This window comes from Balaenoptera physalus (genome assembly GCF_965194825.1).
Source record: "Balaenoptera physalus genome assembly, chromosome: 4".
NCBI classification, from domain to species: Eukaryota; Metazoa; Chordata; class Mammalia; order Artiodactyla; family Balaenopteridae; genus Balaenoptera; species Balaenoptera physalus.
Genome location: NC_138891.1, coordinates 139,291,621 through 139,316,590, shown reverse-complemented (window position 1 = coordinate 139,316,590; position 24,970 = coordinate 139,291,621). Strand labels below are relative to the sequence as shown.

Here is a 24,970-nt window from a genome sequence, read left to right as displayed (position 1 = left end):
GAACTCAGGCCCTTGGCAGTGAAAGGGCAACGTCCAAACCACTGGACTGCCAGGGAATTCCCTCTTAGACCCTTCTTGACACAGCGAAGCTCTTCCTCTAACTCTGGTTCCATGAGTTAGAACTTCTGTGTTTGACATTCAACTCCACTCCTTCCCAGCTCTGTGACCCAGGGCAGTTTGATGAACCTCTCTGTGCCTCAATTTCTCCATCCCCAAAGTGGGGGGTAATAGCATTTATTTCATAGGGTCATGGTGGAAATTAAATGAGATAGTCTAGCAATGCACTTAAAGTAGTGCCAGGGTGTAATAAATGTGAAATAAATGTGAGGGATTACTATTTTATTGTCCCAAACCATAGCTGCATGCTGACTACTCATTTCCATGAGTTTTTTATTAGGCAAAAAGCTAATTAGTGGTTCTTAAATCCTCTGACCGATATTTTTCTGTAGCAACTCAAGGCAATATGTGGTACCACATTATAAGAACACTTACTTGATTGGCTACCTGAGGATGGAGGCATTTTCCTTTTAAATCAGTCCTCCAGTGACCTGCTATGGCATCATGTCAGGAAAGTGGAAAAGGGAAGCTGTGGATGGAGGCCACAGCTGGCACATTTATTGAGAAACCTAAGAATAAAGTGGGAGATTTGTGGCCCCTGTTTTAACCTGGAGGTGAGGTCCAATGAGGATACAAACTCATAAAATACCATTATCATTTCCCACTTTATATAAATGTTCCTTTAAGTGGTTGTAACTTAAAAAAAAAATCACAGTTTTCTGATGAATATAAGCACACATTTTTAGAGAGATAAAAATATCCAAAATGCAAATATGACTGGTTTGAAATATATCAACTATGACGAGTTTCCCCCTCATCCTTAAAAGCCTACTTCTGGGTTCCAGAGGGTAATGCAGTCGCACTGCTCAACACGCAGACCTCACCCAGCTGCACCAACTGCTGCCCTCTGTGTGCAAGGGAGCCCCGTGCAGCAGAAAATCCCCTCCTCCACCCTCTCTAAAACCCTTGGCATTCATGAATCAACCCCCCCACCCAATACACACACAGTGTCTTAGTCGTAGCTTTGAGCTACAGCCAAACTCTGTTATAATTGCCCTCATTAAAAACCCGTCTGTCATTTCAGACAGAGAGGAGTATGTATCTGGCATGGTTCCAGTAGAAAGCCACATTCACCCTAATTGAAACAAAAGTATGGGTATAAATCTCCACACACACAACACACATCCCAAGCAAACTGCTGAGCTTTTATTTATATTCCCAGGTATGGTAGAGGGAACACAGTCATACAATAAGAAAATTAAATACCCACTGGCCCTGAGGGTCAATACTCTCCCCAAGGAGTTTGGTATGATTTTAACAAGACAATCGGGATTTTTTTCAGCATCTGTGGACATAGTTTGCTCAAACATGTCATCATGATTCCCCCAAACTCTAAATGTTTCTGTTATTCCATTAAATGTATGACAACACAATTGTAAGTGGAATTCCTCTTAGAGCAAAAGAACCCAGCTCTTTCAAGAAGTGTGCCAAGGTTCTGGAACCTTGTGCTCTGGTGGAGGGTGTTGGAAAAGCAGGTGTGGGGTGCATGGCCACCAGCTGTTGACACTTATGATGAGTGGTCTCCTGGAAGGTAGGCAGTCTTGGGTCTTATTAGTTTCAGGGAAAATTGCTCTGTTGTATTTGGTACAAATGCCAGAGGTCAGTATTTGTCCTCTAATAGCAAGAACAGACTATAACCCTTGACCCCCACATGGTAGCCAAAGGGAATAATGATCACACATACACACACACACATGGATATAACACTTGGGTGCATTAATACACATTTTCTCATTTGCTCTTTACAATGGGCCTGTGAATGAAGAAACACAAATAGATACTACTTATCCCCACTTTACAGATAAGCAAACTGAAGCTTCCAGAGGTTAATATAGTAAGTGGATAGGAAGTAAAACCAACACAAAAACCTTTTAAAGTCCCCAGTGTTTACACTTCTCACTCACTCACATTCTCAAAATAATAAGAACATCCAAGCAGCACAGACACAGTAAATAAGAACAATAAATTTTCAGACCAAATAGGCTCTTTTCTCCAAGACAGTAAGATTTCTGTATTGTTCTAATTTTACAATGAGTAAACCAGTTGATTATGTCAACTGTCAAAGCCTTTGGCTCCCAGAGCAAAGATATTTCTTAAGGACTCAAAGCAAACATATCTGTCTTTTTCATCTTAAAATATCACCAATACTCACACTCTCTCCCAAGCTAAGCATGTACAGGTGCCCTCTTCACATAGCTGACTACTTCTAGGGGCACCTCAGCAAACAGCAAACCATGTCTGAAATGAACAGACCAGGAAACTGTGGCCAAAATGTAAAATGCCTTGCTCAGGATCCTAGGGTGTTTCCATGGCAGAGACTTCTGGTCTACCATATACTTCCTCCCACTGTGATGGTTGTGCCAATGGGAGCCTCTGGAAGAGGCTATTGGGAGGTGGACTTGACTTTTCCAAAGGTCTCAGAATCCCTTACACAAATAATAAATTATGCAGTGATACATGATCAAGTATGAGCATGCTTAGAACAAAACTCAGAAAAGATGGTCAGGAAGAGTAGGGGAAAACTGCAGAGATTGACTGGTACCCGGGGAAGTTCTTAGGGATAAATCTGGGAGCACAAGGAGGAAATGGAAATTGGGTGATTGCCAAGGCAGGAAGGTACCTACAACTAAGGTGTGACAGGTAAAGACAGAACCATCCAGACAGCCTGCCCTGGTTAAAAGACAAGGATTGCATGCTTACTTGCTAGAGAAGAACTGACATATTTCAAGCAGGGGTGCCTGGGTCAAGCCTGCATTTTAGATAGATCCCCCAGGATTGTTTCAAGATAAACCTTCAGTGTTGCAGGTAAGGCTGGAGACACAGGGAAGCAATATCAACATTCCCTTTAAGCGACGGCAGCAAAGGGAGGTCAAATTTAAGCTAAGTGAGATATCAGGGGTGAAGAAGAAAAAGGAGGCGGGGAGTTCCCAGATTTATGGCTTAGGTATAATGTGGGTGGTGATCCCATAAACCAAAGACAGAGAATGGAAGAAATCGCCCAGGTGTGAGGGGCTGAGGGTTGGCTGGTGGAAAGTGTGTGGGAATAGAGAGTAACCTTGAACACGTTGCTTTGAAACATGCACTAGACATCTGTGTGGTGCTGTCCAGTCGACGACATGAGTTCAATGTAGAGGTCAGAGCTGGATGTACAAGTTTGGAAGCCATCAGCCATTTGTGGATATTGGAGCCATTGTTGTGAATGAGACTGCTCCAAGAAAGAACACAGAGAAGGCAAATCTGAGAAACTCCAACACAGCACCAGGATTGTTATATAAGGACTCTTGTCACAATATATCCCTATATGGTAGACCTTGAGGTTCTCGGGGAGTAGAGGTTGACACGGAGAAGAGACCAGCTTGGTGGAAATTCCTTTCTTGGCATGGGCTTCAGTTTCATCAAGTGCATCACTATGGAGTTGGACTTGACATTCCTTAAAAGATTCTCTTCCAGGTTTAACATGCTATCATTCCAAATCTCTTTCAGTATCGTAAATCCTATAACCAGGAATTTTACTTTGGAGGAAGCTCTTGGCTTTAGAAAAAGGAGGAGAATTTGCTTGAATGAAATGTAAATCCTTTATCGAGTATACATGTCATGTAATTGCAAACCTCAACTTTCCGATAATGAGGGAAGGACATAAGGAGTTTAAAGGCATCTCCTCGAATGACTAAACCACTTACACAGAAACATATGTCATGATTTCCACCATAAGTTATGCCATAGATGAGTCAAACTGGGAGAGCTAAATTTAGGACTTTTAAGTGCCCCTCCCCTCTCAATGTCAGAAGTCTCCATCTGGCACAGGGAAGAAGAAAATGCTGACACAGGCAGTATTTGATTTCTCCAGGGTATCCAACACATCTGGATAAAAATAGCTGTAAGGAGCACCCACCACAAGACTGGAGTACAAAAGGTGGTGGGGTCCCCAGGTCATAAGAGATAACACAGTGATACACACACAAGAAGACAAACTTGGCAGGGCTTTGTAAGGATATAATGCCTGGAATCTGGGTGCCTGTGGTTTGGGGACTCTCACCACTGGGGCTATTAGAAGAGGGCCAAGCTGAAGAGGTGAGTGATCCAGAGTAAGACTTGATGGAGCACAGGGAACAAAGGGAAAGCAAACCATAGACCAGGATACAAGGAGAGATGGTGTAACTAGAGAGGCCAAACCAGCAGCAGAACTAGGCTAAGAGGTGAAGTGGAGAGTCAAGGACAGAGCAAGCAGAGACAGAACAAGTTTCCTACAGGCCAAGGATGAATTTCACTGAGTTCTCACCATGGAGTTGCATCTATGCATGAGTTGCCATCAACCACTAGGTTAGACTCGTCTTTGAAGCAGCCTCTGTGCCGCACCTGTGAACCCGCGTTGCTGTGAGATGTTCCTCTCTGCCAGTCTTGTCTCTGCCACCCAACACTCTTAGCCTCTCCAGTAGCTGTGCTATTTCTTTACATCTTGAAATAAACCACACGGCAGGCTAAACATCATAGGTTAATGCCACCACAGTAGGATGGTAGATTATGGTTTCTTAGCTCCTTCTGTTCTCAAGGGCAATTATTAGTTTAAGTAAGAGGCAGTGCCCTGGTTTCGCTGCGTTATTGCAGGGCTTGTGCAAGTCAAGTGTACTTGTGATGTGCAAAGTTGTTTATTGACACTCAACACAGACCCTTTTAGTTTGGGAATGGTGGCTCTAGAAGAATGAATAATGATGCTAATTGTACTTCAACACCCAAGCCATGACACGTTGACTCTAGTGCTGGCCAAGCAACTGTGAAGAACTCAACACTAAACTGTGGCCATGGGGGAAAATAAATGCCACCTTTGGCTTCTAAGAACCAGAGTGTTGATGGCACAGGAGCTAGAGGACAGCTACACGACAGAGTCAATGACGTACCTACTCCATGTGAAAGCATGTTACTGTCGTTCATAAACAGAAGGTCGGAGAAAGAAAAATGACAGTATAAAAGCACAAGATACCACTTTTTGCTTATCAGTTTGGCAAAGATTGGGGAGGAGTGCTAAAGCCACTGGCAAGTTGGCAAGAATATACAGGAACAAATGTTTTTGAACACTGTCAGAGCCAAAGTTTGTGGGGGACAATTGAGCAATACGTGTCAAAATTCTTAATAGTCATACTTTTTAACCAAATCATACCTAACTCTAATATTTATCCTCAGTGTTGATAGGACAAGGGCACAAATATGTGAGTTCAAGGATGCTCATCACAGCGTTTTATAAAATAGTGACAATCTGAAGCAAATTCAGTGGAATCTGGTTGCGGAAATTATGGTGTAATTCATGATGAATGCTATGCAGTCACTAAAAAATGATGATGTATTCTACCTTTATTGACATAAAAGATGTATGATACGGAGTTAAATGAGTAGCTTACAACATCGTATGTATAGTATAGATATTTATATTTATAAAAAGGGGATTATATTTCCATATCTGTATATATTTACAGGTATAGAAATGGTAATAGAAAGATTTTCACCAAAATATTACAGTGGTTTTCTCTGTGGGGTGACATCATGAGAGAACTATATTTTCTGATTTATAATTTTTCAATATTTTCTGAGTTTTTAAATAATGAGCATGTGTTAGTTTCATCATCAGAAAAAAAATAAGGCTGTAAAAAAAAAAGTAAAATAATAGCAGCCAATGTTTCAGTTACTACACATGTTAGGAGCCTAAGGAAATTAAAGAAATTGAAGAGAACTTTCAGAAGAGATGACCATTATTCCTAATAGCTCTGAAGTAATCTTCTAATTAGGACAGATTCAGTTTATGTATGTATCATTCTCGCTCTCAGACTCAGTGGGTTATAGCCTACGTCCCAGTTGAAATAAAATGTTTTCAGCCCAAAGTAGGTAAGGTCATAAACCCATCAAAAGTGATGACTTTCAAAAAACTCCAGGAATTCAAAAAAGTAAGACAAAGAAAAATGTACAAAATCTATTTAGCTTTTAGGAAAAAATGAGACCAAATGACTACAAAAATACTAGCTCCAAAAATACCAAAAAAGCTTCAACAGGAGAAAATAGAGAGCAAAAGACTGGCACATGGATGTCAAAACTCCAGTGTCAAGGAGGTTTTGAAAACTGGTCGTGTGTCACCAATTATATATATCCAAGATCAATGTGACAGACGCTCATTTCCAAGAGCACTGACAAGTTTTTAAGGATTCTAAAAATCTCTTTTCAGTGACTGACTGATCATAGAGCAATAATGTGAGATTTTAAAATTCATTTCATCATTGGTGACCAAATTCTAACATAAGAGAAAGGGAGAGAGAGAGAAAGAGAGAGCTGTTGCTACAGACCCATTGTGTTGACTCATATTTAAGATGTGCTTTATACATAATTATCTTTTCTTCTCACCTCCAGGAAAAGCACAAAGAGGAAATTTCAACGATGGCCAAGTTGACAGAATCCATGAGTAAGTAACTTGAAATTTATTCTTCATTTTTGGTTTTGAATGGAAAACCACAAAATCTTGCAGAAAACATATCCTCTTGTGATTATCTGATTTGTCTTTCACTCTTGTGATAGCCAAGGTCTATTTAACACAGATCATATTGTGTTAATGTTACATTATGTGTTATTCAAAAGTCATCTCTCATGGTGTCCAATTCTGTGCTGAAATTGTTCCCCAACATTATGGAGCTAAAGAGTCAAAATGAATTTTATTTGTAGCACTGCGCTGGACATTGGGACCCACAATAATTTTAAACTGATTTTTAAGAGGTTTAGACAAAGTCTAAAGCTGAAGTTTTTTGCACAGATATTCCATAGGCTGGATAATCTAAAGAGAGGAAAGAGTGGCTTATTGTTGTTAGACTTGTTAGGTGCTGTTCAGAAATTTCAGAGAGAACCATTAAAAAATGGAGTACTTGAGATGTAAGCAGCTTGCAATGATTTAGATTTCGAATCTATCAGTGGTATAATGCTCTAAGCTCTTAAGCCAAATAAACAGGATACACAAAGCGTTTTGAAGAGAAAAGAAAAATTAATTATAATAAATCCTCCTGCAAACTGAGAAATGCAATTTCCTGTGTTGACGTTTAACTATCAAAGACCATGTGGATATGAAATAAGTAGACAACGCAGATTTTTTTCCTTTGAAAAGGTACGTTTTCCTAGTGATAGATTTCACATCTAAAGTGACAAGGGAAGCTTGCAAACACTTCTCCATTATCATTAGGGCCATAAACACCTAATTAAAATTGGCCTGCAAAATTAGCCATGGATATTGCACAAATTTAACTGGCCCGTCTCCTCCTTCTAATATTCCTCAAATCCTGAGACTGTTAGATACAAGTGTTCTCCTGCAGCACAGTCAATGAGCCCTTATCTCCAAAGGTACCCCACCTCCAAGAAAAGGTAATGTTACAAGGTTCTGTACATTGCATTTCATTAATTCCTGACCCAAAACCTCTGCCTAATTTCATATATCTTGAACACATGCTAATTTCACGATGGAAATGGCAGCTCACAGGGACTAAGGGAAGGGCAAGGTGCTCCCACACCTCTCTTCTGCTCTTCCTTTCTGGGTCACTCCTTGACCTCACTCCATTCCACCCTTCTCTCTACCTCTAGCTTTGCAGATGGAAAAACGTTCCGAGGATTTGCCACTTGGTTTGAAGAACACCAAACTGGTTCTCTGTCAGGGAAAGGCCCTTGAGTCATAGAAGGTGTTCTTCTCAGACCTGGAATGAAATAGTCAGGGTACCAGAACCACCATGAAACTGACATGCCTATGCTGTCAAAATATGGAGGGAGATTGGGACACACCAAGTAATTCACAATCCACAGCACTTTCGCAGACTTAGTCCTAATCTCTGAGTCCAAAGTCACCAACACAAGAGACTCACAGATTCTCTGAATGCTAGAAAAATCAACGGCTTGGAATCTAGCATGCTTTTACATGAGTGGAGTCTGGGGTGCATGGTGCATTAAATCAAATAGTGTCTTGTGTGAGTTGTGATGCTAACAGGTTTTACCGTGAGTCTCCTGTTAGAATTTGATCTCTAGTTCAGTGAATATTTTTTTAACTCACCTAACTGAATTATAAACCATTTAGGGCACTATAAGAGATCTACTGGTCAATATTTCTGATAAAGGTATTTTAATTTTTCTATATCTATTGGATCCAGATGCATTTAAATAAGAGCCCCTCCCTGATGTGTTGGTTTTCAGTTTCATGTTTGCCTCTGCAATAATTCTAAGGACTTTGACCTATGCATCCACTGGCTTAAGAGAATTCTGCCAAAATTGAATTCCAAACCCTTCAGTAGATGAAAGGGCATGGCCATTCTTCTAATTTGCTCTGTTTTAAAAAAAAAAAAAGAAGAAGAAAAGAAAAGATCACATAGATAAGCTCAATGCACAAGGAAATTTAAAGTTTGAAAACGGACCTTGGAATCATACCCAACATTCCAGTCCAGTGATCCTGACAAAGATAAAAAAACATTATAAAATATATGACATACTCTTACTTTTCAAGGTGCTCACTATGAAAGTTAATTATATGGTCAACACTAACAAATAGTTCATCAAAATTAAATTCCTGAATAACGTTATATACAACTATACATTTATTCTACATAGGAAACCTGCAAGGAAATAAATACCTAATTATGGAAGGAGAGCCTGTCAGTGGGCTAAGCAAAGAATTAACATTCAATTACTGTACAATAAATGTGACAGGAACATCAAATCCATGGCCACCAAAGAAAAGGGACAAAAGCAGAACCACGAATGCCTAGGACACAGTGCACTGAATGAGTTTTCAGAGCCAGTAAACACTCTGCTTGTTAAACTGCCAAGCAAAAACCATCTGGTTACTAGAATATCTCTCTAACTAGAACTAGAGAGCGATTCTTCTCCAATCACCATAGGGATCCAAATGCTTTTGATGGCTATGCAAGTACCATCATGCGGATGGGGTGTCTTCTTCATCTTCTAGAGCAGGATGAGGAGTATTTCTTTCTATCACGTGCCATTAATCAACCACCTCAAAAACAACAGCATTCGTCATTCTCTTAAAGGGCAAGCAAGGGACACAAAAGTATTAACAGGTTTTCAAATGTTTAAGGAAAAACAACTTTATTTAATAAATACATGATAAGACTTCAAAATATATTTGTCGCATTGTTGAAGTGAGGAGGGTCATGATAAGGAAGAAAAAACAGAGAAAGGAAGAAAAAAAGATGAAATATAAGAAAATGCACATGAGAAAAATACAGGGGGAAACATATATATAAAAAAGACCCAGGGACATCCCTGGTGGTCCAGTGGTTAAGACTCCGAGCTTCCAATGCAGGGGGCGCAGGTTTGATCCCTATTCAGGGAACTAAAATCCCACATACCGTGAGGCATGGCCAGGAAATATAAATAAATAAATAAATAAATAAATAAATAAATAAATAAATAAATAATAAATATTGTAAAGACCCAGAGAAGGAGCTATTAAGGAGGAAAGAGACAGAATCAGGGGCAAAGAGAAGACGAGAAGCCAAAGACAAAGGAGGCAAGGACAGATATTGACAAGGAGGCTCAGGGGGTCTAAAATTCGTAAACTACACACTTGCATTCATTGGCTGTGGTCATTGAACGTTTCAAAGGCTATTGATTTTTTACCACTGCGCTTTGACATTTTAATCTCTGTTAGCATCTTAGAAAAAGATATTCTCATACTTCATCCACCAGAAACCCTGTTCCAAATGGGACAGCGGAAAACCCCACACTAGAGGAAGTTACTCTGAACTTGCCGGTCAGTAACCAGGATTTTACTACCCACGCACTAACGGAAACCAAGCTGAAAGCCTGACCCAAGTGGAGACTCCCAACCTTGGCCATAAATAGGCACACAGTGACCCAAACAAGGAAACCAAATCCCACACTGTGCTGTCCTTAGAGGTGACATTGAGGCTGGCGGGCTCTGTCCTGGCTACTCAAATCTAAGTCAGATAGTGACAAATTGCAGGTGTCGAGAGGCATGCAAATAGCCTGGGGCTCCGGAATCATGATCTGTACAGAGTACCTTTGTAGGTTGTTCTTACATAGATTTCTGCAAGTAATTCTCTTCATGGTTGTCACCTGCCAATGTATCCCCCTACACCTGGGAACCTGTCAGACACCACAGGGGTCCATTAATACTGTGGATTACAATCAAATGTCTGTCTTGTGCATAGTGATGAAGTTGCAAGGGCGGGACAGGTGGCGATGCTTGGCCCCCATGCCTTCTGCAAGTTTCAGGGCCCCTTCCCGAGCCCCACCCCCAGGGCTCTGCAAGCATTCCTGGAGTCCCACTTCTGCCTCTTTCTCCACATCAGTCACAGGTATGCACTGCATCACTGCAGCAGGAGATGGTGCGCAGGGCCAGCCGTGGCTCACTCTGAATCACGATGGGAAGAGTTGACTTCTGTTGCTTTCTGCCACCATCCTCCAGCCTCTCTCGGGCACGTGAGCCCCAGAGGATCCCTTCTGGTCCTCCCCATGAATCATTCTACCCAGGTTGTCCCCTCAGTTATCCCTGTGGTTATCACAACTGTAACACATCTGCACAGGAAACAGTTACCCATCATCTTCAAATAAAGAGCAGAGTGGCCACTGTATCCTGAGTAGCTTCAGGGTGGTCCTTTCCAGGTCAGGACAGAAGTGAGGGGACCCTGGTTCCTCCCACCGCCCGGAGCCACGGGCCTGTTTCGTGAGGCACTTAGAGGTCTTGGCTGTCTGCATTAATGTAGAGGGAATTCCTCCTCCTACAATTAAAGAAATTGTTCAAATTTAGCCCAGACTTGAAATGTTCTAGTGTCAAATGAAATGAAGAGTGAAAACCAATTACAGTCACCTCATATTAAATTAGCTTCATTAAAGCACAGTGGTTTTTTTGTTTGTTTTTTTTTTTTTTTAATGGCTGTGTTGGGTCTTCGTTTCTGTGCGAGGACTTTCTCTAGTTGCGGCAAGCGGGGGCCACTCTTCATCGCGGTGTGCGGGCCTCTCACTATCGCGGCCTCTCCTGTTGCGGAGCACAGGCTCCAGATGCGCAGGCTCAGCAGTTGTGGCTCACGGGCCCAGTTGCTCCGCGGCATGTGGGATCTCCCAGACCAGGGCTCGAACCCGTGTCCCCTGCATTTGCAGGCAGATTCTCAACCACTGCGCCACCAGGGAAGCCCAGCACAGTGGTTTTTCAATCATTTATTCTCTCCTCATGGAGCTGCTATTATCACTCCAGCATTGTGTTAAGCCCTGGAAGGATAAGGAAATGGGGTCCTGGCCCACACCATGTGCAGCGTTTGGGGGTGAAGGGGGGTGGGAGACTACAGCACAGAGAATCAGGGTCTTGCAGAAGCCGCCTGGTAAACACTGTAGCTGGAGGTGCATGCTTGCATGCGTGGGCATCATAAAGGCACCCAAAGGATACGCACGTTTCACCAGGAAGCCAGTGGGAGCATGAGTGCCCGGACCCAGGACCCAGGACCCAGCGTGGGGAAGCGAAGGCAGGCAGGGGGGACAGCAGATGGCTGGGCACATAGGCAAGAGTCAGGTCATAAAAGGACTAGTCTGCATTTTCTGTTTTTTCCTGTGGATGATGGGGAGGCACTTAAGACCCGCAGAAAAGCTAAGACAGGAAAGGTGAGGCAGAGAGCTGAGGCCAAAGAGCCAGGATGGGCCCAGGGGAAACCAGAATAATCCACAAGAGCAGGAATGGCCACCACCACCCCTCCAGAACCATCCCGCTAAGAAGAGGAAGCTCAAGTTGGAACCACCAAGGCCAGGAGCCAGAAAAGCAGGCATCAGGATTCTCCACAGGAGCACATTTGTCCCAAAGCATTAGGGTTCCTGACAGTGGGAGAATGGAGACACCGTTCCCTTTGGCATTAAGCCCATGGGGTCTGTCCCCCTTGCTGGGGTACACAAAGCTCCTTATCCCCATGGGGAAATGCCCGCCTACCCTCTCAAACACACTATTGCCAGTGCCCTGCCCTACTCCCTCTTGGGTGAAAGGAAGATGTCACAGGTCCAGGCAGATGTGGGTACCCAGACTTTGGCTTCTGTTCATGGCTGGTAAGAGACCCCATAGCTGGATTGAGAGTTTAGGGTGATGGAGGATATTGAGGACGGGGCAGAGCTATTTTTTGCATGAGGTCATTAGGGCACGAAATGGCCCTCTATCCTCAGGGACTAAAGCTACACCAGGCCCACCAGATGGTGCTTTTTAAAATGTATCTTCTCCCTCCTGATAAAACTCAGACACTTTAAATATGGAAATCTGTCTCTCAGGCTCGCACACACACAGGTAGTCAGAGAACCATCTCAAAAGTCACACGACTTGATTTTTAAAGGTTATACTCCATTTATAGTTATTATAAAATATCTGCTCTATTCCCCATAACCTTTAAAAATTGTGAGTCACTGTATTGTTCACCTGTAATTTATATAGTATTATACATTAACTCTGCTTCAATTAAAAAATAAAAAAAAGACAACAGAATACTAAATTCAAATTCTGAGGGAAATGGTTTTCCACCTGAAAATTCATACCCAGCTGATAGGTAAGTGGGAGGAAAGAATACAGGCATATTACAATCAGAAAGCATCCTTTAAAAAAAAGGATCCCATGAATCCTTAAAAAAAAAAAAAAAAAAACTTCAAGAAAGAGAAAAGAATACAAGAAAGAGGACACCATGGGTTATAAGAGCAGTGAAATTTTTAGAAAATAAATTAAATTCATGCTAATTGCTAGGAAAACTAAAACCAGATACTGTTGACAGCATTTCCTCTATATTTTATTTCTGCATTTATTTTTGTTTTGGATACAATTACTTGTAATAAAAGATTTAGTAAAACTTCAAAAAGGTACCCCCTAAGAAAAAAGAGTAACACGACTTAAAGACAAACCCATTGCTCTTGAGCACTCGTTCTTGCCCTTACACAGTTTAAATCGTCACTTTGTTACTTGTAATTATTATCTAAATGAACTCCTCTGTGACAGCCGCGCAGGGAAGCATCGCTACCTCTCATTCCTGGACAAGGGAGGTTTCAGGTCTTCTTAAACCCCTCCCCACACGCCCCATCACTGTCAGCTCTCCCTGGCAGTGTGCCCTTGACCCTCCTTGCTGTCTCAACCTTCTCTCTCCCATCAAGTCTCCCTTCTCATGTGCCTTCCTCCTCAACAGAGGGCACCTGTCGCTCTGGCCGCCCAGCATCTCCTCCAGACTCTCCTTTGGTAATTTCCCACCTCCCTTCCTTTTGCATCTCCCAGCCTGAGACCATGACCCCCTCCATCCTGCAGATGAGTTGATGCAGATGGGCCACGGGGCTGGGTGCCAGCAAGCACAGGTGCAGACAAGGAGCCCCTCCCCTTCCCAGCAGCTCTGCCATGTGCTTCTGGAAATCGGTTCTGGAAGTCCAACCTCCAGGCTGGATCTCTCACTCTCCCGTGACTCTGGGAGCTCCGTCTTATCCCTGATCCATCCCGGCTGCTCACACTCACCAGATTGGCTCTGCCACCTCAACTAGCAACTCGGTCCAGAGCATCCTTCTTTCTGCATCTTCTTTCCTGGGATACCTGCAGGACAGGGGGAGGGGGTCACAAGAGTGGATGCCCAGAGAAGCCAGTGTGGAGGGGCAGCAGAACGCAGATAGATGCAGAAGATTGTATTGTATGATACGTTGGGTCCCTTCACAATATATCATTTCAGTCCCACCATTAGGCAGAAACGCTTCCTTTGATCCAAAGCAGAAGAGAAAGATCCAGCAACCTCTTCCCTGCTTGTGCTCCTCTAAAAAGCTGTTATTTTTTTACTAAGAGGCATGTGCTTTCCTTACTGGAATATATCTTTTAAATTCAAGGATAATCACATTCTGCTTGAGATTACGGGCCTGTTCAGTGGGAATCAGAGATTCTAGCTTGAGTTCAGAGGACCTGAAGTGGATCATAGTCTCCATGCAGCTTAATGGCCAAGCCACCATCTCCATGGGGATGGGCTTCAGGCCCTGCCTGGTCCCCCCTTTTCCTCCCTCCCGTATGCCTCAGTGTGGGGACTTCCTTGCTTCTGTGGTTTCCATCTGCTGCCTCCCTTCTGAGGCTCCCCCGACAACAGCCTGCTCCAAATAAGAATGCAGCTTCCTTCCTTGCCCTCTTCAGAAAGAGCATGTAATTTAAAGGATTTGACTGGTAGAAACACACAGCAATGTTCAAAGCAGCAAACTAAGTGAGTAAATTTCAGCTTAGGGTGCCTTACATTTGTATAGATTATTACTGTTCTTCGTGAAAATGGAAATGGAGAAAATCTGTTTTCTCAAGTTCATTTTCCTTCCTTTAAGATTTTGGAGATCACTTTCACTCTCACCTTCTGATGAATGTTTGTGATTTGGTTGGTGAGAAACTCATCTCTGACACCGACAACTTCTCTCGGGCACTAGGAAGATCTAGATTGTGTTTCTTGCCTTGGGCGCCATTGACATTTGGATCTGGATAATTTTTCATTGTGAAGCTGTGTGTATTGAAGGATGTTTAACAGCACCCTTGACTTCAACTCACTAGATGCCAGTAGCACCTTCCCCCACTTGTCACAATCCATGTCTTCAGACATTACTAAATTTGCTCTGCAGGGCAGGTCACTCCCCGTTGAGAGACTGGGAATCACTGCTCTAGATAAACCAGGAAGAACCAGTCCTTTCTTCTTATGCAGCAATAGTGGGACTTTCTAGTCAATTGCAGATCCTCCTGAGGTTTCGGTCTCCAATATCACTCCCTGCTACAGCCTCTACTTGATTAATGCAGGGATGGAAACCTGAGCCACTCTTGGTGGCCACCAAGAGAATCCATCTCCCTCGGTCACCTGGCTTTGGGGACCATCAAGTCAAGAGTATTTCCATTTTATTGATGAAGCGCAGAAGGATAAAGGGATTTTCCCAGTGTGATACTGTCCAAGAGGAGAGTTGTAAACACCACATCTCTTGGGGCTGGCAGAAATAGGGGAGGTGGAAGGTGCTTGGGGAGAGAAGTTGGAGACCTCCTTTCTCCCAGAAGCTGGGAGAGGTATCATTCTTTCCAAAACAGCAGTTTTTAGGACCTGCCCGTTAGCTCTGGCAATAACAGTTTTTCTCTCTCACTTTGCCTTTCCGAGCCGTTGATGGTGGGAAGCCCGGGGTCAGCTGCATCCACTCGGCCCTTCTTCACTGGTTTCCATGTGCCCTGATCTCAGAGGGCACCAGTGCCATTGGCATTTCACTGGAGTGTCTCCCTCTCTCATTTGGGATCACAAGGACTCTGGTCCTCTTTCAGTTTCCACTCTTTTTACAGAAGGTCGTGGCACATAAAACAGATGTTCAAGGCATGAGTCACCACGCCACCAGCCCAGGTTGGCAACTTGGAGACAGTCGCCCTAGCCAGGCTGCCACCACCGTCCACTGGGGCCACGAGCAACCAAAAATCTCTGTCTCCATCACCACCCCCCCCCAATCCACACACATCTCAGCAGCAGGCCGTGCTCCCCAGGCCCTCTTTGCCAAGCCCATGGGAGTGCGTAGGTGACACCCCAGGGCTGTGAAGGAGCTGTGACGCTCCCTAGGGACCCAAGTGCCGAGTCCCCCCCAGTTGGGGGTCCAGCTCCCCCCTTGTCTTTGCTCCAGCCCAAAGGAAAAAATAAACAAATGCATTTTTAAGCTCTCTCACCTCCCACTTCCTCCACTTCCCTTCCCTGTCCCCCACCCACTGCTGCCCGTCTCACAGTCCTTCCCCGCGCCCCTCACCGCACTGCCACCATCTCTTGATCCCTCCCCTCCCTCCTTCCACTGCTCCCCTTTCCTCCCCCTCCTCACATCAACCGCCAAACCCCCTTCCCCACGTCTCTGCTGACAACAAGTTTCATCAGGGGAAAGAGTGGGAACTCAGGGTCTCAGGCGTCCCTCTGTGCCCTCAGGTTGCAGAGAGAAGGGTCCCCTGCGCAGAGGTGTGGCCGGGAGGAAGGCCAGAGGCCAGGGGGACCAATGGCCAACAGGGCGAGCAAGTGTGGCCAACCCAGAGCCGGAGGATGTGAGCCGGTGTGCGTATAGGAAGCGCTTAGCTTAATATAAGGCACCTGAGATGTGAGCGAGCGGGTCATCGGAGGGAGCAGCGGGGAACACTGAATTCTAAAGCCCAGGTTCCCAAGAGCACAACACAGACAGGGGAGAGACCCTGCCCAAACCTGAGGGGAGACCTGGGCTCCTGAACATCTGGGTGGAGGAATTTGCTTTTATACCTGTGCAGCCCTCTTGGCCTCATTGATACTCCCCAGCAAAAGGGAATGAGGCCCTTCAGGGGCTTTGTCATCACTCATCTGTCACCCACTTGTTCCCTGGTGCTAGGCTGCTGCCCCCTCCCCCCTCCCCGCACTGCTCTTCCTCCTGGGGACATGTGTGTGATCTGGGACAGCCCCTGGGCTCCCCGTGGCTCCCTCTGCCTCCCTGAATTTGTCTGGAGAGGGGAGGCCTGCCGGGAAAGCACCTGGCTCCTCGCGCTGGGGGAGACTAAAATCGGCTGACTGTGGATGTCACCTGGTGGGAGGGAGTCACTTCCCAGATTTCACCAAGTCTCGGCTTCACCAAGAGGAAAGAGCTGGTGGGGGGGTGTTCGGCAGTAACAACATCACTGCCTACATTTCTCGTGCACTTTTCTGCTTTGGTTTAATCTCTCACAAGATATGACAATTTCAGGCTCAAAGGCGTTAAAAGGAAGGGAGGTGGGAGGCAGCGGGGGGGTGTGTCTTGATGTTTAAATACTAACTCAGAGAATCTCTCTGCAGCCCAGAACTGCATTCATAAAGGTTTCTACACAGTTAGCAAAACATCTCTGGCATGCAGTCGTCCTTCTAGGGAGAGCATCTTCAGTCAGCATGGTCTTCCCAGGGACTGGCTGCCACTCAGCTGCCTCCTAGCTGTGAGCCTACCGATGAATTACTTAGCCCTTCTTCTCTGAGTTCCTGCAATGCAGGATAACAGCCACCTGGCAGTGTTTTGATAACGTGTATAAAGGTAATAGATATGCATATATAAGCTAATATACATACTTACCCATATAAGCTTGTATAAATAATTGCATTTGAATATGTATATACATGCATAAGCTAATAGATATGATTGAAAGCTAATAAACATATATATTCATATAGTCACATAATATATAATGCATGTAAAGCATTTAGCATAGCAATTGTCCCCTCTCAGGCCCTCAAAAACAAAAATGAAACTTCTTATGATCCCCACACCTCACTTTACTCACTATTCTCGAGCCCATTATAAAGCTATTCATATTGTGGAGTTCTGTTACCTTGTACTATACCCAACTCTCTTAAAGATCCAAGGGTTGTGGCATGGCCGCATGATTTTATAAGTTGGCGTTAGGTACTAAAAACTTCTTGTTGACTGATTTCAGCTACCTTAGGGATGTTAATATGTGGTGGTTTTTACTTGTTGTACCTTTGTTCTGACAAGTAATGTTTCACCTTATACTTGGACTTTCATCCTTGCCAAAGAGTCTCCTTGTGGGTTTCATTGCTAAATACTGTAATCCTTTCAACTCAGTATGTAGACGCTTTCCTCCCAAAATCATATGCTCTCTCCTGCAACAGATGTGATATTGATGTTGTTTGCCCCCTAGATTCACACACAGTCCAGTTCACAGAATTAAGAGAGATAAACCTGGCTTTGGATTTCCTGAAGTCAAAGCCAAACCAAACATCACTCCCTGCTGGGTTGCTAGGGATGCTTTCTTAGTAGATATTTAATTCAGATTATGGCTCTGGCTCTCACCTAGGAGTAAATGTCCAACTAAATCAAAGAAAGGTGCCCCATGGTCAGTGTGTTCTGACTTCTAAATAATACCCTTCCCCAAATTACTATCTCCTCCAAGTTGCTGGGTCCCTAACCTGCAGGCTCACGACTTTGCAGCCCTTTTTTCCAGCTCACATTTTCAACAAGGACGCTCTCACAGGAAAATGGATAGGAAGAAAAAAGTCTGGATTTTTTTTAATCCAGAATGTTCTCATTCCCGTGTAAGATCCACATTTTTTCCCCATTGCTTTAATGAAAGGGAAGGTATCAGATGCATGTCTCAGAGCCTCCCATGGAAAAGGTTTTCTCTCCATTTTCTCCTGCCAGACTTGTACATGTTACTCCACGACCATCAAGGAAGGAAGGAATAAGACTTTGAATAAATCAAGCGTTGTGTTCCTCAAAATGCAGGATTCTTCCTTGCGTACAATTTTTTAATCTAATTTTTTTAATAAATCAAGGGTGAGTCCATCACAAATAATTAACCAAGTAATCAATAAGTACTTACCAGCAGGCATGGAGAGTGTGTGGGAGGGGTGATAAATTATAAAACAAGAGTCAGGACCTTAAGGCTGACATTAAAAATTAAACACAACTTCGGACAACAAACTAACTCTTGTCCTGTTTTAAGGAAGTAGATGATAAAATTCCAAGTAAGTGAGGACCTACAGACCTCACTTTTTTTTTTTTAACCAAGACACAAAATCAAATGAAGTTCAACTCACAACAACCCATTTCCTAGATAAAACTCAAGATTACGCTGTAGTTCACCTCCCTGTCTTTCCATATTGGGAAGACCACAAAGTCATTATAGGGATAACCTTGAATCTGCTGGTTGTAAAACTAAAAAGTAAAGATTTGGACATTTCTTTACTTAATTATTATTGACCCTGGGGTATCTATCTCAACACTAAAAGTGAGATTTGAAAAGGGAGAGACTCCTTCTTGGAAGATCCAGGAAGAATTCGGGAAAGCTGGGCCTTGGAGAACGGACAGGGTTTTACCGAGGAGGTGAAGGGGGTGACAGTGCTGCTGATTAGGGGGTGGCAGGGAGCTTGGGGGTCGAGATGAGGTGGGTGGTCATTATCTGAGGAGAAAGTGGAGGCAGGAGAGCACAGGTGTATTTGGAGAACAAGGATCAGGACACGTTGACTAAAGCTGGACATTTTAAGTAGGAAAATAGTAAGAGAAAAATCTAGGAATGGTGGATGGGGTCCGTAATGCTGGGGAAGAAGTTTCTAAGTTATCCTAAAGCCAAACATTTTCTGAAGTTTATTCCTAGGGCCATTAGTCCCATGACATCCTCAGACTAATTTTTGTGGTGTTGATGACTCAACTCCTTGCAGGGGGTCCTTGCCTCTCCCCTTGAGAGTCCCACTGCCTATTAGTGCACTAATGGCTTTAAGATGCTCTGCAGGAAAGAAGTCTGCTTAACTTCTTTAGTAGAGTGAAAAACTGGGCCCCACAAGAGATCCACATCCTAATCCCTGGAACCTGTGAATGTTACCTCATATGGAGGTAAAAGGGGGAGAGATCTTTGCAAATGGACTCAAGTTAAGGATCTTGACTTGGGGAGATTATCCTGCATTATCCAGGTGGACCCTAAATGCAATCACATATGTAGAGCAGAGGTGGCAAAGTGAAGACAGAGCAGAGAGATTTGAAGATGCTGGCCTTGAAGATTGGAAGGATGCAGCCACAAACCAAGGACTGCTAGCAGCCCCCAGAAAGTGGAAGAGGCAAGGAAGAGGGAGTGTGGTCCTGCCGACACCTTGCCTCAGACTGCTCACCCCCAGAATTGGGAGAGAACAAATTTCTGCGGTTGTGAGCCCCCCAGGATTGGGTAGTCTGTAGTGGAGAGCCTAAGAAATGAACACAAGGGGAGATGTTGGCTGAATGACAGTTTTCCTCAGAATTACATTTGTCTAACAGTTATATGATTATAAAAAATTATAAAGGTGCTAAATGGGAGATTAAGAAAAGATCTGGGATATAGAAGATCTAGGGGATTTACTAACTGGGAATTTTGAAATATCCTGATACTTACTGACCCTCTAAGTTGACCAGAACAAAAATATGCACTATTTTGTATAAAGGCCCCTTTTAGATGTCAGTTCCACTAAAGCAAATTGTGCTGTCATATAAGACACACTCTAAATGTTTGTTAGAAATGGCTTGGCTCTGTGGCTCCAAGAAAGAGCAGCTGTCTTTCACTGAACCTAAGATGGGTGGTGAGATTTAAATCCTTATAAAAGAGAAATGAAGTTATGTAGATTTAAAGTTCTTTAAGAAATCCCCTCTCACTGGTCCACAGGCACCAGCTCCAGCAAAACCATGGACCCCAACACCCAAAGGAAAGAAGGCATCTTCTCATGTCAAGCATATTGTCAGCAAAATATTCTTCTCTGTGCTGAGAAGGAAAACACAATTAAGAAGATTGTCTGGACAGATAATCCCCCACATAAAACAATAGCCAGACATCAGTTAGAGGCTATGGAGCACAGAGCTGTGTGGGTTTTCAGAAATGAGAGCTCCCAGGTTGTAGGAGCCCCGGAGCTGGTCCAGGGATGCTGGATGCTGAGTGGAGCTGAGGGGACAGAATTGGGGACACCGCCTTCCCCACCCACAAGGAGTGGGGTCACTGCCGTATCCTGACACACTCTTCATTGTCAAATGGTGTCTGGGGGCTACTCCCCAACGCCCAGACCTTACGTAACGAGGGACTTGTCATCTTCCACGTGCATCCCGATGGTTCTCACAACTGTCTCTCAAAAGGGCAACTTCCGGTCAACTGGCTCATCCAGAACAGTAGCTGCAAGTTGCAGTTCAGTTCAGTTCAGGATGTCTCCTTTGAAACACTGTGAATGCAATGCGTTTTTTTTTTTTAATAAATTTTATTTATTTATTTATTTATTTATTTATTTATTTATTTTTGGCTGTGTTGGGTCTTCGTTGCTGTGTGCAAGCTTTCTCTAGTTGTGGTGAGCAGGGACTACTCTTCGTTGCGGAGCACAGGCTCTAGGCCCATGGGCTTCAGTAGTTGCGGTGCGAGGGCTTCTCACTGCAGTAGTTTTTCTTGTTGTGGAGCACAGGCTCTAGGCACGCGGGTTTCAGTAGTTGTGGCTCGTGGGCTCAGTAGTTGTGGCTCGTGGGCTCTAGAGCGCAGGCTCAGTAGCTGTGGCGCACGAGCCTACTTGCTCCGCGGCATGTGGGATCTTCCTGGAACAGGGCTCGAGCCTGTGTACCCTGCATTGGCAGGTGGATTCTCAACCACTGCGCCACCAGGGAAGCCCTGCAATGCTTTTTTTAACAAATAGGTATGACAAGTTCCTGTGAATTGATTCTCCTCCCCTGTTTGAATCCTTGCATTGACTCAGATATGAAATCACATCTCTGGTTGCTCCTGACTTCTGCTTGCCTAAGGAAATCTTTTAAATGATACAACCATTTGATAATATAATTCTAACCCAATATAATTACAGCAAAACTCTGTCATTCAGCATTTCTTATGTAGTTGCTGTGTGTCTGCTCTTTTGCTGGATAAAATGGAAGGTACAGACTCTATCAATGGAATAGAATTTTCTAGTTGATTAACCAGACCCAGTTGTCTGGAATCTTCCTATAACCATATACAATAAAATTAGGAAAAATAAGAAAATGACAGGGAAAAAGAAAGTACTCGACACGTATCCCTTACACAGTAGACATAAATATTTGTTAAGTGAATGACTGAAAACAGAAATTTTGTTGAAAATAATTACTCTCTGAAGGGGAGTAATGGCTTTGAGTATGGGGTTTCCTTTTGGGGTGATGAAAATGTTTTGGAACTAGATAGAGGTGGTGGTTGCACAACATTGTGAATGTCTTAAATGACACTGCATTGTCCCCTTTCAAATGGTTAATTTTATGTTATGGGAATTTAACCTCAATTTAAAATAAGTAAATACTTTCCATATTACATCCTGATGTACTGGGAACAGACAGATTTAATCATGTCTTCACAAAACTTTGCTACAGTGATTTTGATGACTAAGAAGCAGAAAAGTCCATAGACCAATAAATTCTTGCATGGGAAAAGTTTTTACACTGCCAAACTATTTGATAAGACAAAAGTACTTCCAGAAAGTTCTCTTTCCCCTGTCAATTTATGGCCATCTACATTAGAGTATTTATTTTTGAGTCTGGACTGCTTGAAGCCTTTCCCATAAATATGGAATCCTCAAAATGCAAATTTTATATCCTTGTGTTTCGTAGGCACCATAGTTCTTTTCATAAGAGAAAAAACTCATTTTCTTGATGAGGACCCTGAAGTAACACTGCTGGTTAACCCATTGGCCCAAGGTGGGGTGGGAAGTGGAAGGAGTGGGGCAGAAGAAGTGAGCCTGAAATAGAGGCCCCCAAATTTCTATGTTGAGGGAACAATTTTTTACATAAAAGTCAGGGTTGAGAGAGGTGGCATAAAAGAATAAAAATGACTAAAACTGCAACTTGGGAGGTGGGCAGAACCCATGTGTCATGATATTTTGATGTATTTTGGCAGAAATCAAAACAAATAACCAGATAAAGGATTAGGCGCTTGACAACAGTTCTAGAGGGAAAGTGACAAATCTGACAATAATGTACACAAAACAGCATGTTCCTGACACTAGGGAAGTAAGAGCAGACATCGGGAGGGCTATGTCTTGTCAATTACGTATGTGCTGTGGTGTAGTAAGAATATATGTGGTCTTGTCCCTGGGTCCTGGAACAGGGCTTCAAAACCCCTTGGAGTTTCTTCAGTGAAAAGAGTGTGTTTGTTCTGCTAACAAGGTGATTCATGATGGGCCCCTAGGTCAACCCAGGATGGGGGCTGGTCACCAGAAACACCAAGCCCAACCTTGGTGCAGAGGAAGGGACTGGAGATTGAGTTCAATCATGTTGCCAGTGACTTCATGAATCATGTCTATGTACTGAAACCCCCAATAAAATCTCTGGACATGAGGCTCGGTGGAGCTTCCCGGTTGGTGAATACATTGGCATCCCGGGAGGGTGAAGTGTCCTGACTCCATGGGGAAAGGGCATGGGAGCTCTGCCTCTCTCCTAGATCCCACCTATGTGTGTCCTTTATAATAAACTATAATTGCAAATCTAGCACTCTCTTCATTTCTATGAGTCATTTTAGTGGATTATCGTACCTAAAGGCATTGTGGGAACCCCAGAATTTATAGCTAGAAGTGTGGTCAGACACATAGGTCAGAAGTGCAGATGGTCTGGGGACCCCTAAAATGCATCTAGCATCGGAAGTAAGGACAGAGCTGTGGAGAACTGAGCCCTTAACTTGTGGGATCTCGCACCATCGCCAAGTGGTTAGTGTCAGAATTGAATTGCCGTGCACCCAGTTAAGGTGGAAACAGACCATATATATATATGATTTCAATTTCTCCCTCACCAAACAATGAAAAACATCCTTAAACAGGTAGAGTTCTGACAGTTTAACTTTGGGAACCCAAACAGAAAAACCTCCTTCAGAACTTTATGCAGTTTACTTTCATTCAAAATTATGAATTCTGATATATTCCTAATGCTCTCTTTGGCTCTCTTTTTTTCAAGCAGAAGAAATATTCCTTCTATTTACATGAAATTAGAAAATTAGGTGGGTTTTTTAATCTATTTTCCTCTCATCCTTTTTTCCAGATTTTTCTGGTGGGAAAATTGCTTAGAATTTAATTAATGGCTTCTTGGTGACCTGGCTTTCTCAACAGCCAAATATAAAAGATAAATGAATCAACTTATGGCAATTTGGGAAGGCGTACCTGCATTCTTTTAGGAGCCTTTACGTACATGAGAACCAGTAGCATAAAGATACAAGAAAAAGCCAGTTTTAAGAAGACTGACAGATTTACTAAAAAGCATAACCACATAATTTTACAAGTAGTACATTATTTGAGAGGGAGTATAGTTTGAGACTTTTTTTTCTTTTAAATATATTATTGCATTTCAGATCTCCAAACATTCTCAAACTCTCTTGTCATAATCACTCTAATAATAAGTAATGATGGTTTTCAAATGCCAAGAGTTAACAAGTCTAAGAAGCAAAAAAAGAACAGCCTCAAGTTTTGAGGCTGACATGACATTCTGATTTCAATTCTAAAATCAGACAACTTAGCATAATATGCTTTTCAAATAATAAGAGCTTACATTTTTTTCCCTAGAGCTTTCCAGGCAAAATGGTCAATCAAATTGAAACATATTTGGAATATTTGACTGTTCGCTGCCCAAAAAAATCCAGAATAACAACAGAAGAAATTACAAACAAAAAGTTAAACAATAACCACCTAAGGCAAATATCCCGTTGGTCCAATGTAGATGAGACCAAATAATATGGAAAACTATTCAAAGATCCAAACAGTTATAGTCATACAAAAAGAGCTTTCATATTAATGAAAGGGTAAAATAATATACTTGTGGAAATTACCCATGCACTTAATTTTTTCAGCTCATCAAATATATGTTTAATCCCATCTGTTAATATTTTAAAGTTTCTACCCAACCTTTGAAGGGTCGTATCCTACAGTTTATACCTCTTACCAGCAGGATTCACAACCACTTTGATCCTTGCCTGAAAGGCAAAAAGATTGAGTATATGTTGTTCAGAGCCTTAATACACATCCTCTAATGGAGAAAAGGTAGAAGAGGGTGAGGGAAAGGTTAAGAAAAAAAATCAGAATTATTCCTCTTGAAATCACCTCTGTTTCTCAGCAGATTAAAAATGTCAGTGTGACAAAAGAACAAGAGAAAACACATTAGGAGCACATAAGAGACGTAAAAGGTAACCGGGATGGGGGAGGGGAGTCTTATCATGATGGAGAAACTGTCATTTTTAAATTGACTATATTGTAGGTTACTATAGAGACCTACATTTCATGACCTGATGTGGGGCAGTGAACCTACAAAAGTTTCATGACAATCAAAGCTTGCACACACTTAAGCTTTCATGGAGTAAAAACATGGGGTTCTGTCATCATTTGGATGTCACTGGCTTATT

At 43.1% G+C, this 24,970-nt stretch overlaps 1 protein-coding gene across 3 annotated transcripts in view; it reads left to right on the top strand.

Annotated features, from left to right (window-relative positions):
- The window catches only part of KCNJ6 (potassium inwardly rectifying channel subfamily J member 6), a 299,112-nt gene that overhangs the window by 68,158 nt on the left and 205,984 nt on the right, over window positions 1–24,970 (top strand). For all 3 annotated transcript variants that reach the window (XM_082458849.1, XM_082458851.1, XM_082458850.1), the window contains exon 2: window positions 6,508–6,559. In XM_082458849.1, the coding sequence (XP_082314975.1) occupies window positions 6,535–6,559 (25 nt within the window). In that variant the 5' untranslated portion in view covers window positions 6,508–6,534. The remainder of the gene's footprint in view (window positions 1–6,507; window positions 6,560–24,970) is intronic.